General features: G+C 45.1%; 1 protein-coding gene across 3 annotated transcripts in view; it reads left to right on the top strand.

Annotated features, from left to right (window-relative positions):
- The window catches only part of CASS4 (Cas scaffold protein family member 4), a 150,549-nt gene extending 141,645 nt beyond the window's left edge, over nt 1-8,904 (top strand). For all 3 annotated transcript variants that reach the window (XM_033962790.1, XM_033962791.1, XM_033962789.1), the window contains exons 4-6: nt 246-383; nt 3,661-5,034; nt 7,530-8,904. In XM_033962790.1, coding sequence (XP_033818681.1) covers nt 246-383; nt 3,661-5,034; nt 7,530-7,940 — 1,923 coding nt within the window. In that variant the 3' untranslated portion in view covers nt 7,941-8,904. The remainder of the gene's footprint in view (nt 1-245; nt 384-3,660; nt 5,035-7,529) is intronic.
- The last annotated feature ends 5,240 nt before the right edge of the window (nt 8,905-14,144 follow it).

The following is a 14,144-nucleotide window of genomic DNA, read 5'->3' as shown; positions in this document are numbered from 1 at the left end:
AGAAGAGACAAGCTAATGTAATCATGTATTTTTAATGGGAATAACTAGTGGGCAGACTGGATGGACCATTGAGGTCTTTATCTTCCGTCATTTACTATGTTATGTTACTATGTTACATTCTAAAATGATTGTTATGATCAACGCCATGTATCATTATTCTACTGTTTCTAAGGCAGGTGTAGGAGAGCAATGGGTTGGTTTGCTATTATCAAATAGATCATAATGATACTTTGTTGTTATATTAGAGTGGTGCCATCCCCCCAATGACAAGAAAATTTTCCCAGCCTTTCACTGCCAGCGAACATCTTCAGCTGCAACAGCTCTATGACATTCCATCCAGCTCAGAGAAACTACGAGTTTACCGACAGCAAAACTCTCCCATGGTAAATGCAAGCATTGCATGCTATGATCAGAGTACCATATATAAAACCACCTATTACAGCTGTATTTAATAAGCAGATTAACAAAAGTGGGAAAAGCCTGGAACTCAAATTAATCCATGGTAGATAATTTACTGGTCGAATTATTAGAATATAAGTGGTGAGGAGGAGTTGCCGTACAATAAGAGGATAGAGAAACTGGGACTCTTCTCTCTTGAAAAGAGGAGAGGGGACATGATCGAAACATTCAAGATATTGAAGGGAATTGACAGTAGAGAAAGAGAGACTGTTCACCCTCTCCAAGGTGAAGAGAACTAGAGGGCACTCTCTAAAGTTAAAAGGGGATAGATTCCGTACAAACGTAAGGAAGTTCTTCTTCACCCAGAGAATGGTATAAATCTGGAACCCTCTTCCAGAGGCTGTTATAGGGGAAAACACCCTTCAGGGATTCAAGAAAAGGTTAGATAAGTTCCTGCTGGACCAGAACATGCGCAGATAAGGCTAGACTCTAGTAGGGCACTGGTCTTTGACCTAAGGGCCGCCGCGTTTGCAGACTGCTGGGCACTATGGACCACTGGTCTGACCCAGCAGCGGCAAATCTTATGTTCTTATGACAATTGAAAAGACCCAATCATTTGTCCAGTGAATTCCCTACTGTGGATTGATTCGGGTACCAGACTTTTCCCATTTTTGTTTTACTGCTTTTGAGACTGGGATTATTGTTCCGTTCTTTCTTTTTTATTTCTTTTTTTCGCTTTAACCAGCAGATTATACTTTTAAAACCAAATTCTAGATAGGGCAGTGAAAAATTGGTGCTAAAAAAAATGAACACTAAGAGGAAAATTCTATAAAAGGCGCCTAAATTAAAAGGTACCCGAGTTAGGCGCCTAACAATTAGTATCTTATAATTGAAATAAATTAAAATTAATTGGGTGACAGGTGCCTATCTTCTCAGACACGATTCTACATAAGATAAATGCCTATCTTTAGGCGCCTACCTCCAAAGGGGCGGAGGACTTAGACGTGATTCTCTAAAGTACTTAGGCACCTATAATCTAAGCTTATGAAACCCTGGCCTACATTAAAGGCACCTGTTTTAGTTAGGCACAATTCTGTAATGGGCCCCTAAGTGGGATTACCTTGAAACAGGCGCCTATCTTTTTTTGGCACCCAGTTATAGGATCTGGCCCTAAGTGCTAGTTTATAAATGGTGCTCTGAGTTGGGCACTGTTTATAGAATGGCACCTAGCACTGGGATCTGCACCTAACTTTTAGGCATGATGAGCATTTATGCCAACTGAAACCTGGTGTAAATCTCAATTGGGAGGGGAAAGAGTGGCGCAGTGGTTAAAGCAACAACCTCAGCACTCTGAGGTTGTGGGTTCAAACCCACACTGCTCCTTCTGACCCTGGGCAAGTCACTTCATGCCCACATTGCCCCAGGTACATTAGATACTGTAGATTGTGAGGCCACCGGACAGACAGGAAAAAATATTTGAGTACCTGACTAAGTTGATGTAAACCATTCTGAGCTCCCCTGGGAGAACAGTATAGAAAATTGAATCAATAAATAGTGTGAAAAGCTTCAGCCTCTGATAACCAGAGCTGGTATTGTGACATCATAATGCCTCATTCCACCAATGCCTAAGAGCCAACCTCATCAGTGATGTCACAATGGCTTGATTGTCCTGTATTTGGCTCACTTTTACTACATTTTGATTTCTAGAGTGGTGCAGTGGTTAAAGCTACAACCTCAGCACCCTGGGTTTGTGGGTTCAAACCCATGCTGCTCCTTGTGACCCTGGACAAGTCACTTAAACCCCCCCATTGCCCCAGGTACGTTAGATAGATTGTGAGCCCGCCAGGACAGATAGGGAAAAAATTCTTGAGTACCTGAATAAATTCTTGTAAACCCCTGGGAGAACGGTATAAAAAAATCGAATAAATAAATAAATAAATAAATATTCTGTACAAATGCATGCAAATTCTTGGAACACCTATCAGTGGCATAGCAAGGGTGACCTCCTGGAAGTGATGTCAGAGAAAGTGCCAAAGCTGATGCTTTTCCCAGCATCTTCTTTCTTTCTACCCCATTTCATCCAGCGTCTCCTCTTCTGCCCATCATTTCTTTTCTCCCTTTTCTATGCTCTGTATCCCACCTCTCTCCCCTCCCACATTCAATCTAGTTTTCTTTTCTCCACCCGCGCTTCTTCCAATTGAGCAGCAGTAGTGACAAGCAAACCAAAAAGAAGCAGGCACAGGACACATTGTTCAGGTGCACACTGTCAGCTCTGCCCAGCCCCCTGCCCCAGAACATGAATTGATGTCAGAGGGGCCAGAGGACCAGCAGAGCTTACAATGTGTGCCTGAACACTGCCATTTCTTGATTTGCTGCCACTTCTGCTCATTGGGAGCAACAGCAGCAGAAGCAGAGGTGGTGGCGGCGGCGGCAGTAGTTCAGCAGGAGAATTGCACACTCTGGTGGGAGTGCCGGAGTTGACCCGCCAAAGCAAGAGTCTCTCATTGAAAGAGGAAGACCTTTCAGGTCTGAGTGTTCATTTTGGTCATCCTAATTGGTTGATAAAAATATTGACTGCTTGGAACCAGGGGCATAGCCATGGGAGGCTCGAGGGACTAGGCATCCCCTACCACCACCCTTGGGCTCGAGCCCCCATCTAGAACTCCAGCACCCCTTTTACCTTTGCTGGTGCGGATGCCGAGCCCAACCAGCCAAATAAATACAGTGCTGCCACTCCCTACCACTTCCTTCCTGCTCTACGCCTGCCGGAACTTCTCGCACACGCTCTAGGGGTGATTTGGTTCTTCCCACAGGTAGTGGGGGGAGTGAATACCATTCCAGGGGATCATCTTTTATCAAGCGAAAAGTACCTACACCGTTCCTCTTTTCCTAGCACATTACTAACAACTAGAAGTTAATTTCCAATGTGTCCTACCTATCGTGATGACTAGTGATGTGCAGAAGGGACTAGGCAGGTGACATCTCCTTGAAAAGAAGTTGGTAGGCATTACCAGTTAGGACTTTTGAAATTTCATGAAAGCCTTTTTTTTAAATACACTTTACAAAAAATAAAAAAAATAAAAAAAGCTAGAGGTGAGCGGGAAAGGAAAACCCAAGGAGACCAGTAATGCACTCTGTTCCAGTAAGCAAAGCTAATATCCTTGCATTTTAAGGCTCGTTTGTAACCATAGCTGAGCTGCCCTTACACAGCCCTCCCCCAGATAAGTTGTTCTTTATAAATCCTGTGTGTTTCTTTTGCAGGCATGTGATGTTTCTACCACCCAAATTTCAAGACACATTTCTCAGAAGGATGCTCAAGGTGATGCTCCCTCGCCAACTGAGGTTCAAAACTTCACAGGCCATTTTAACACTTTGCCAAATCCTCAGAAGTCAGAATGGATTTATGACTTGCCAGTATCACCTGAAAAACCAGTTATAAAACAGGTTTGTGAAAACCCTTCTCCAGAAAAGCGGGTGCTCTATGATATACCACCAATCAAGTATGGATCTGGTCTGCATGATGTTCTGTCATCGAAAGCTGAAGACAGGTGTAACAGGACGCAGATTTACGATGTGCCACCAGTGCATGGAAAGTTAACATTTTCAGATCAACCTCTTTATGATGTGCCCACTTCACGTGATATGCCACTTTTGAAACAAAATGGGATCTATGATATTCCCCCAGCCCAAAGGGCTGAACATTGGGACAGCAAGAACATTTATAATATTCCTAAAGACTCCCCTCCAATTTCACAACACAGATATTACAATGAAAGAAGCAACAATACTTATAAAGATCCTACTTATGACACCCCTCCACCACTACCAAGAGATCCTAAGCCACCTTCCAGAACACCAGAACAAGATAGGTTGTCAGTGACCAGTGTAGACAGCAGGGCAAGTTCCCTGTCCACATCTTCAACTGCCTCTTCCGAGTCCTTTTCCCCGGAGGAGTCAGCCAAAGAAATAGTACTGGAGCTTGACATAGCCATCGAGAAGTTGTCTCAACTCCAGCACAGAGTAGCCAGTTCAATAGCAAGCCTAATGATCCACGTGAGCAGCAGATGGAGATCTGAAGAGCATCTTGGGGCGAACATTGACGATATCCACAGAGCTGTTGATGGCATAAAAGAATCTCTTGCAGAGTTCCTTGAGTTTGCTGAAGGCGTCAAAGGAAATGCAGCCCACCTCAGAAATGCTACCCTTCAAGCCAGGATCAGTAAACAGCTACAGATTCTTACAGATTCATTCCAGATTCTGCAGGAAACCAGAGAAGCGCTCAACAAATGCAACTGGCTACTGAGTGTCCTGGTCATTACGAAACCTCAGAGTAATTCGGACGACCTTGATCGTTTTGTCATGGTGGCTCGCACAATTCCAGAGGACATCAAATGCTTTGTGTCTATTATTATTGCCAATGGAAAGTTGCTCTTTAGACAGAAAGATAGACAAGAAAATAAGAAGTCAAAAATGATAGCTGATGATGAAACAGAGCTCTGTATGCAAGTACCCAAGAGAACTGACCCAGGCATGGTTCAGAGGAGTGCACCATCACACAAATTAGATGAAAACAAAGGCAAACCTTACTGTCTCCGAAGAAATGCAACAGAAAACTGTGTCTGTGTTCAATTACAGGTTAGTACACCAGGAATTTCATCTACTCTACTGATTCATGCTTTTAACTGTAGAGGGGTTATTACCATATTGCCATAACAGGGTGGAACCCCTACATGAGCTGTATCAGCCAGCTAGATTAGGCTAGAAAGTTAGATGCATACAAAGGGAAAGATGAAAGATGCATAGTCACTAGCTCTCACTCTTGAATATACATAGCCAAATTCTAGATTGGACCAGTTCTCACGTTGCTAGCAGGACTTTCTTTATTTGGACATCACTGATTTAGAGATCATATCTCCATGGTTTTACTCATGTCTGGATGGCACCGGGGCCCTTTTTACTAGCTCCATGACCCTATCATGTAATCTGCCTTATCTGTTAGAGAAACAGAGCACAGAAAGATTCCATGGAAAGGGAGCCTAGGTAGTTATTTATTGCAATCTAAGGTTGTGAGAGACAGAGAATCATAGGAGAGAAAAAATTATAATTAACCAGAACTGCCTAGAATGAAATACCTGTATATTTTAGCATTCAGAAAGATCATCTTGATAATCTCTGCTTTATCTCACATTCAGTGTTTGCAGCATACAATTTATTTCCCCGAATTAGCTCAAAAGGTCAATTGAATGTCCTGCTATCCTGATTCTTCTATAGGCACTAGAAGCTATGGTTCAAAAATGTAAAAAAAATTTAATGTAGCCAATCCGTGATATTAATGTTGCATCTCCATTCTCCAAAAGTGTGCACAGGTTCTACAGTCAAGACTGGAAGTCACCAACAACTAAATCCAAAGGAAAAGAGCAGAGTATGCCTGGTTTTCAAAACCCTCTTTATTAGTAACATAAGAACATACAGAAAAAAGCTGCCTTCATCATGCTTCATTTCTTAACTCACTACCAATCTACTATCATGTAGATAATGTCTCTTTAATTCAACTATCCAGAGCAAGGTTTCTCAACTAAGTTCTCAGAGAATCCCAGTCTGGCTTTCAAGTTATACACAATGAACATACATGAGATAGATTTGAACATAAGAATAAGAATAGCCATACTGGGTCAGACGAATGGTCCATCTAGCTCAGTCTCCTGTTTCCAACAGTGACCAATCCAGAAGCCCAAATAGTAGCAACATTCCATACTACCAATCTCAGTGAAGGCTTCCCCCATGTCTGTCTCAATAGCAAACTATGGACTTTTCCTCCAGGAATGTGTCCAAACCTTTTAAAAATCCAGATATGGATGCACCTCTTTCCTTGTATGCAAATATGTCTCATGCTATTCATTGTGGGTATCTTGAAAACCAGACTGACTGAGGAATGGGTTGAGAAACCCTGATCCCAAGAGCCACCATTAGTTCAACAATTCAATAGTACTTATTAACAACATTATTATCAATAACTAGTCTTTAAGCCCGTTACATTAACGGGTGCTAGAGTAGATGTCTGTCTGTCTGGGTATTTTTTTTCTTTGTCTCTCTCTTCTTGCATGCTGCCTGTCTGTCATTTTTTCTGTCTGTGAATCTCCCTGTGCCTCCTTCCTATGTCCATAGTGCCCCTTTCTATGTCCTTAGTGCCCCCATTGCCTCCTTCCTCCCCCCCCTCCGATGCCAGCCTGCCTTCCATTGAAAACCCCCTCCGTTGCCTCCCATAACCCTTCCATTGAAACCCCCCATGCCAGCCTGCCTGCCTCCCATCCCCCTGAGCATCATATTTCCATGGAAACCCCCTCCCGATGCCATCCTGCGTGCCTGCCTTCCATTGAACCCCCCACCCCCCTCCAATGCCAGCCTGCCTGCCTCCCATCCCCCTTCCACCGAACCCCCCACCCCATGCCAGTCTGCCTCCCATTCCCCTGAGCAGCATGTTTTCATGGAACCCCCCCCATGCCATCCTGTCTGCCTTCCATTGAACCCCCCCACCCCTCCTCCGATGCCAGCCTGCCTGCCTCCCTCCCATTCCTCTTCCACCTGCCTGACTCTCCCCCCCCCCCCCCCCCCCCCGTTGCCGCCGCCGCCACCGCCGACCCGGCACAACCGAAACCCCCATTGACCCTCCCACAGCTACAGGGCTGACAAACCCGGCAGGAGCAGCAGCGTCGCAGGCACAGTAAACGCTGCTTCGGGTCTTCTACTGGCCTAATTTCCTCTCCCGCGTCCCTGATGTCATCAGGGACCCGGCAGAGGAAATTAGGCCAGTAGAAGACCCGAAGTAGCGTTTAGTGTGCCTGCGACGCTGATGCTCCTGCCGGGTTTGTCAGCCTTGTAGCGGTGGGAGGGTCAACGGGGGGTCCAGCTCCGACGCGCCGCTAGCAGCGGCTTGAAAAAAAGGAGACTATGACGTTAAGTGCACATGCGCACTCATTCCGTCGTGACGGAACAGGGAACACGACTTTCGAGTGCGCATGCGCGCTTAAAATTTTATTATTATTGATGCTAACAGCTGATGCTGCATTTATTTATATGTCATCATAAACCACATTGGTGATACCATGACCTCTTGCTGTTTTATTTTCTAGGCCTCTTCTGCACCTATGATAAAAAAGAGCAAGGAGGGTTCAACAGCGAGACACTCTCTGTCAGACCATGCCAGGTTATATTTTGGTGCTCTGCAGAAGGCTATTGATGTATTTAACAGCAGCCTAAGTAACAAGCAGCCACCTGAAACCTTCATAACGCAAAGCAAACTGATCATTATGGTAGGACAGAAGCTGGTGGACACTCTCTGTCAGGATGTTCAGGGAAACGACACTAGGAATGAAATCCTTCACGCTAGCAGCCAGCTCTGTGGTTTGCTGAAGAACCTTGCCCTGGCCACCAAAACAGCCGCAGTGCAGTATCCAAACCTGAAAGCCATGCAGGATCTGCAGGAGCAAGCCAACGCACTGTTGACAAAAACACAACAATTCAGAGCAATGATGGAGCAGTGACGAGAGCTCTCTCTACCCTTCGACAAATTTATGTCATTTCTCTGCTTGGCCAGTTTTTGGCTTATTCAGTAAAGCATGATGCAGGGATCAGGCTTCAGAGTTAGGGTTACCAGACATTCGGGAAAACCCAGACATGTCTGGGTGCCAGGATGAACTTTACAAAACCTGATAGTTTGTCTGGGTTTTGGAAAACCCTGACTTCCCGGCTGCATCTGGAGGGCCTCTGAGCATTTGAGGATGATGTCATACATATCCACGCATGCTCGGAGACCCTCCAGATGCGACCGGAGGTTGGAAAACAAAGATGAGGCTTTGCGGGGGGTGGGGCTAGAGGCGAAACAGGGTGGAGCTGGAGGCAGAATGGGCATGGCTAGGGGGCAGAATGGGTCGTGGCTATGTGTCCAGGCTTCTCCAGACAAAAATCTGGTAACCCTATTCAGGGTTCTTGGCCCAGTTCTGCCATTAGCACTCTGTGGCGCAGCAATCTAGTCCCTCTTGACCTCAGGGCTGCCATAAGTTGAACGACAAGAACAATTATAAAGTATCCAATCTTCTTCAACTCCTCTGTGCCGCATACAGACCATCCTCCCCCAAGAAGTGGTGATAGGCTGGCACAGCACATAAAAACACTTTATTGAACTATGAGGCATCTGTGTTCAAAGACATTGATGTTATGAATAAAATCCAGTTGTTTTGAGTTGGGTTTTTTTAAACTATTGTTAGTGTTTCCATGCTAATTCTCCATTTACATTTTTCTTTGCTAATATTCTTCTCTCAATTTCTTTGTTAATTTATTTTTTTCAACATGAAGCCAAGTGCCAATATGTTTACCTCAACAACTAGTGCAGAGTTTTTGGTGCTCACCATTTGTTTTTGTTTTTGCTTTCAATTAATTTAAATGTAATGTAATGTAATGTAATTTATTTCTTATATACCGCTACATCCGTTAGGTTCTAAGCGGTTTACAGAAAATATACATTAAGATTAGAAATAAGAAAGGTACTTGAAAAATTCCCTTACTGTCCCGAAGGCTCACAATCTAACTAAAGTACCTGGAGGGTAATAGAGAAGTGAAAATATATAAATGAAGTAGCAGAGGAGGCATTTAATGTTCCCAGGATCACATGTAAGATTTGGTGCTATTTAACACCCTCCTCATAGGGTTACCATATGTTCGGATTTACCAGGACATTTACCCGGCACTTGATCTGGGTTTTGAAAAGCTTTGAACTTGGGGCCACGTCTAGAGGATGAGGTTTGTGTGGGGCTGGGGTAGGGGGACAGAATGAACAGGGCTGTGCGCGGGATGGGGTGGGACCTGGGTTGGGTTACCAGATTTTACTTACGTAAAATTTGTACCCATAGACCCGTCCCCATGCTTGCCCAGTTCCACCCATCCCATTCCCGCCCCATTACGCTCATGCCACGACCCAGCCTAGTCCTGCCCTCTCAGCCTGTTCTTGTTGGTCGGGAGGGCCTCCGCGCAGAGGGTTACCAGATGCCCGGGGACCAGGACTGCTTTTCAAACCCCAGCACTTTGCCCGAGTTTTGAAAAGCTTCCTTGAAATCGCGTCAGATGGAAGGGCATCCGCACATGCGCAGTCAGTGAGTTGCATCTGTGCGTCCACGGATATCCCCTCCCGACGCGGTTTGTGTTTTTTAAAACTGGGACAAAGTGCCGGGTTTTGAAAAGCCGTCTGGATGCCCGAACAAGCCCTCTACAAAGAGGACATGTCCGGGTAAATCCTGACATCTGGTAACCCTAGGCTGGGGGCAGAACAGGGCGTGCTGGGAGCCGAATGGGGTGGGGCTGCACATCCTCTTTTTACCCAGCAAAAATCTGGCAACCCTAAGTTTTACTAAACCGTGGAAGAGCTTTTTACCACGGACCGGCGAGGTAGATGCCCCAACGCTCATAGGAATTGAATGAGCGTCAGAGCATTTACCTCACTGTCCCACAGTAAGAAGCTCTTCCTTTGTTTATGAAAAAGAGCCCTAAATAACTATCACCATGTATCTTCCAGCTAAACAGGGGCACTTCTAGAATAAGGGCACAAAGTTTAAAAGTGCAGGATGTTGATAGGAAATAGAGAAGGACAACCATACAAGCTCATCAAAAATGAGAATAAGTTGAAAGAAAACTGGCAAAGTAGTTGGTTAAAAATGACTTCTTCTAAGGTTAATAAAGATTTATGCATGCATAATGATGTAGCTGTAGAGTACCACTGTGTTAATATTGGCTGAGAAACAGGCCTCAGTGGACCTCAAATGTCCTATCCTTCAATATTTGTTAGTCTTGCGATACTATTTCTATCCAGACACGTTAGGCCACAGTTGGTACAATTGTCACAGGTGGCCACAATAAGACATTTGTAACTTGAATGGTGATTTAACATAGGTTAGTTGTGAAAGAAATTGATTTCCATCCAGTATTTAATTATTAAAACTGAATAACAAAACAAAAGAAAATTAGAATGGACACTTGGTTTGGGGCATTCAGACTGGCCTGGTTTTCAACTGAAATGCTCGCTTGCAGTTCTATTTGTAATTGTCTGGTTTTATATGAGATGTTTTCCAGATTTTTTTTATACTTTGTGCTACCAGTAAAATGATCTACTAATAAGAAAATATAACTCTTTTTTGATGATCATAAATCTAAACTTAGAACCTAAAATTTAGGGAATGTTACATCAAGCTTCTTGTGTTGAATTGACAAGTTATTGGTGTGTCTCCAATTCTGTCCATCAGTAAATGGGTTTTTTTTTCTAGTTGCTGGCCTCTTGATCTTCTTCCTTGTTGTCTGTTCCAAATTGTTTCAGGAGGCAATAGTTCTCAAAGGAAAAGTACATACATGAAATATGGCCTAAGGGAAAACAGTGCCTGTAGAGGTCCACATCTGCTTTATCTGCGAATACTTTTTTCCTGAAAATCAGCATGTGTAATTTTGAAAATGCACATCTACCTAAACTGAACATTCCGTATCCTAACTTTGCCCCGGGAACTTGTCCATTCAACAGGGTAAATATATAAATACTGTGAAATAATGTGCATACTTACCCTTTAACAGGGTAGTCAATATTTTAAACACCCTATCACCCGGGGAAATGGCTTTTCAAAATTGTTGTGGGTATAATTTTATAACAGGGTACCTATAAAAATCTGCAAAAATTTCCTTATATACCTTTATAACCAGTAGTACACACATATTTTATAATGTAGCTGCGTATATCAAAACTCTGCTGCACCTTCAGTCCACATTATGAATGAGCATTTTCAAATTTCCAACCCTAACCTTCCTGGAAACAGAAGGCTTGGTTGTTTTTCCACCCCCACTAGCAAGCTGAAACTTGGAAAGGATAATTCATTTATTCCCTGCCTTCCCCTGTTGATTTTTTCTCTTAAGAGATTTTTGAATTGTGAACTGAAGAAGCTGTATTAGCCAAATTACAGCACCTGCATGCCAGATCTCTTCCTAGTTTGCTTTTGTCATTTTCCAGGAAGGTATGTGCACATAACACAGTGAGCTAAAGAGTTTTGCCTTCCCCATAAATCAGAATACTTCAAGGACTGAGCAGGATATTCTATAAATGGTGCCAAAACTTAGGCATCGGTAGACACCCTACCAGAGCCTAAGTTAGTTGAGAAACACCACTTAAAACAGAAAGAAACAGCAAAAAAGAAAGTGCCTACCAGTGCTTAAATAAAAGGTGTCAAAATTGCACCTATGTAAGCGCTTTAGGCCATTGCATGCCAAAGTATATGTGGCCAATGCGGGAGGTGGCAGTAAGTAGTCTAAAGCACCTATGTAGGCGCAATTCACGCAAAGACAGGTGCCAGAAATATAGGCATGGAAAGCCTACATTTCTGGCTCCTATCTTTGCCAGGGGATCCCAAAAATAGTGCACAGCTTGCCATCAGCTGATCATGGCAGGGGAATCCCTGAGGAGCAGAACCAGCAGGACTCCCCAAAACCTCCGCTTCGGGGAGTCCTGCCAGCTCAGCTGATCGGGAATTCTACTTTTGTGATCAGCTGAACTGGCGGGGAGATCCCCATTCTTCTCTCCCACCTAACAATCCCCCCAGCCCCCTCCAAAGATAGCCCTCTCCCGCCAAGCCTGACACCCCACACCTCCCCGACACCCCTCCACACCTGCCGACATTCCCCCAGCCCCCCTTCCGACACTCCACACAAACCCCTAACACCCCTCCCAAATCCCCACACACCCCCTGTACCTTTGCATGGAACATCAGCAGGAGGGATGCCCACTCCTTCCTGCTGATAGGGCCGCCTCTTCAAAACAATGGCCCTCCCCCCTCCCAGTGTTTGTCTGGATTTTGGAAGGCCCCAAACTTGGGGCCGCATCTGGAGAGCCACCAAGCATGTGTGGATGTGATACGATGACAGCTGATCATAGCAGACATCATTGCATTGCATCCACGCATGCTTGGAGGCCCTCCAGACGCAGTCTGGACTCTGAGAAGAGACAAGGTTTGTATGAGGGCGGGGTTGGGATGGAATGGGGTGGGATGGGGCCAGAGGCGGAATAGGGCAGGGCCATGTGTCCTCCTTTTTGCACAAACAAATCTGGTAACCCTACTAATTGTGCCTTATAAGCTTTCTCGCTCTTTGCGTTCAAACTCCAATTAAGTAAGGGGCTCATAATCAAAAGTTTAAATGTCCAAAAACCAGCCTAAATCAGCACTTGGACATCCTAATAGCAGGGACCGCCGAGTGCTGATAATCAAAACCAACTTTCTGGATGTGCAACACTCGCCCCCAGGTTCACCCAGCTCTGCTCTCAGCTCCACTCTCCACTGTCTGAATGTCTGGTAACCCTTATAACATGCTGTGTGGCCAGAGATCAAAGGGGCATGTTGGGAAGTGTGTTATGGGTGGGAATTGGGCAGGCTTCAACCTGTACATACAGCAGCCTTAATCAAAGCTTTCCTGGAGGGAACTTAGATGCTGGCAATTAGACCTGTTTGAGTTGCGTCTAAGTTCCACAAAAGTGCCCAAACTGACATGATCACTGGAGGATTTAAGGCATGACCCCCCCCCCCCTTACACCCCCCCAGTGGTCACGACCCCTTCCCACCACCCAGAGAGAAACCCCCCCAAAATCCATAAGCTTCCCATCAGCTGATCATGGCAGAGGAATCCCCATCAGATGAGCCAGTTTTGGGAATTCCTGGCAGCTCAGCTGATGGGATTCCCCCTGCCAGGATCAGCTGAGCGGTGGAGCCCTACACTCCTCCCCCGACAACACCGGAGCTCCCCCAACATCCCCCTAACATTCCTGATCTCCCCCGACATCTCCGCTCCCCTCATCCCCCAACATTCCTGGACCCCCCCATACCTTCAGATGTGAAAATGGCAGGAAGGAAGCCCACTCCTTCCTGCCTAAGGGTCACGTGCTGCAAATGATGGGGCTTCCCACTCCCAATGCATCTTGGAATGCAGTGGGCGGGGCCAAGGGCCCTGATTGGCTCAAAATGCATTGGGAGTGGGAAGCCCCATCAATTGCAGCACGTCGCCCTTTAGGTGGGAGTGGGCTTCCTGCCGTTTTCTCATCCATAGTTATGGGTGGGGCACTCAAGGAATGTTGAGGGGATGGGGGTGATGTCAGGGGGATGTAGAGGATATCAGGCGGAGGTCAAGGAATGTTGGGGGAGGTTCAGAGATATCAGAGGGAGGTGTGTAGGGATCCCCCGCTCAGCTAATTCTGGCAGGGGGAATCCCCATCAGCTGAGCCACCAGGAAATCTCCAAAACTGACTCAGCTGATGGGGATTCCTTTGCTGCAATCAGACAAGGTAGTTGCTGGTTATGTCTACAAAACTTGCTTTTGTGTGTATTTCAAGTGGACGATTTTATTCTTGAAAAGTCAAAAAAGGTAGACAGGAATCCTAAGGACCAAAACTTATACCTAGCTCATTTTCAAAAATAAAAGATAAGACATTTGGTAGCTTTGAAAATGGACATTTTTCCTACTGGAAACCTCAAACTTAGGTACACTATCGTTATGCCCACCTGTCTATCTGCTCTCAACATTTTTGCGTGGCAGCAGGCCCTTAACTGCGGAATGATCTTTCGGAAACAGTCCATCAGATTCCAACATTTTTATCTTATGGCAACAAGTGCCTGATGGCACATTATTTTCAGAAGACTTTTTGGTAAGAGTGTAAAGTGATGATATTGTTGTAA

Source organism: Geotrypetes seraphini, chromosome 11 (assembly GCF_902459505.1).
Source record: "Geotrypetes seraphini chromosome 11, aGeoSer1.1, whole genome shotgun sequence".
Lineage (NCBI taxonomy): Eukaryota > Metazoa > Chordata > Amphibia > Gymnophiona > Dermophiidae > Geotrypetes > Geotrypetes seraphini.
Note: the sequence above shows the minus strand (reverse complement) of the source record. Positions and strands in the feature narration are given on the sequence as shown.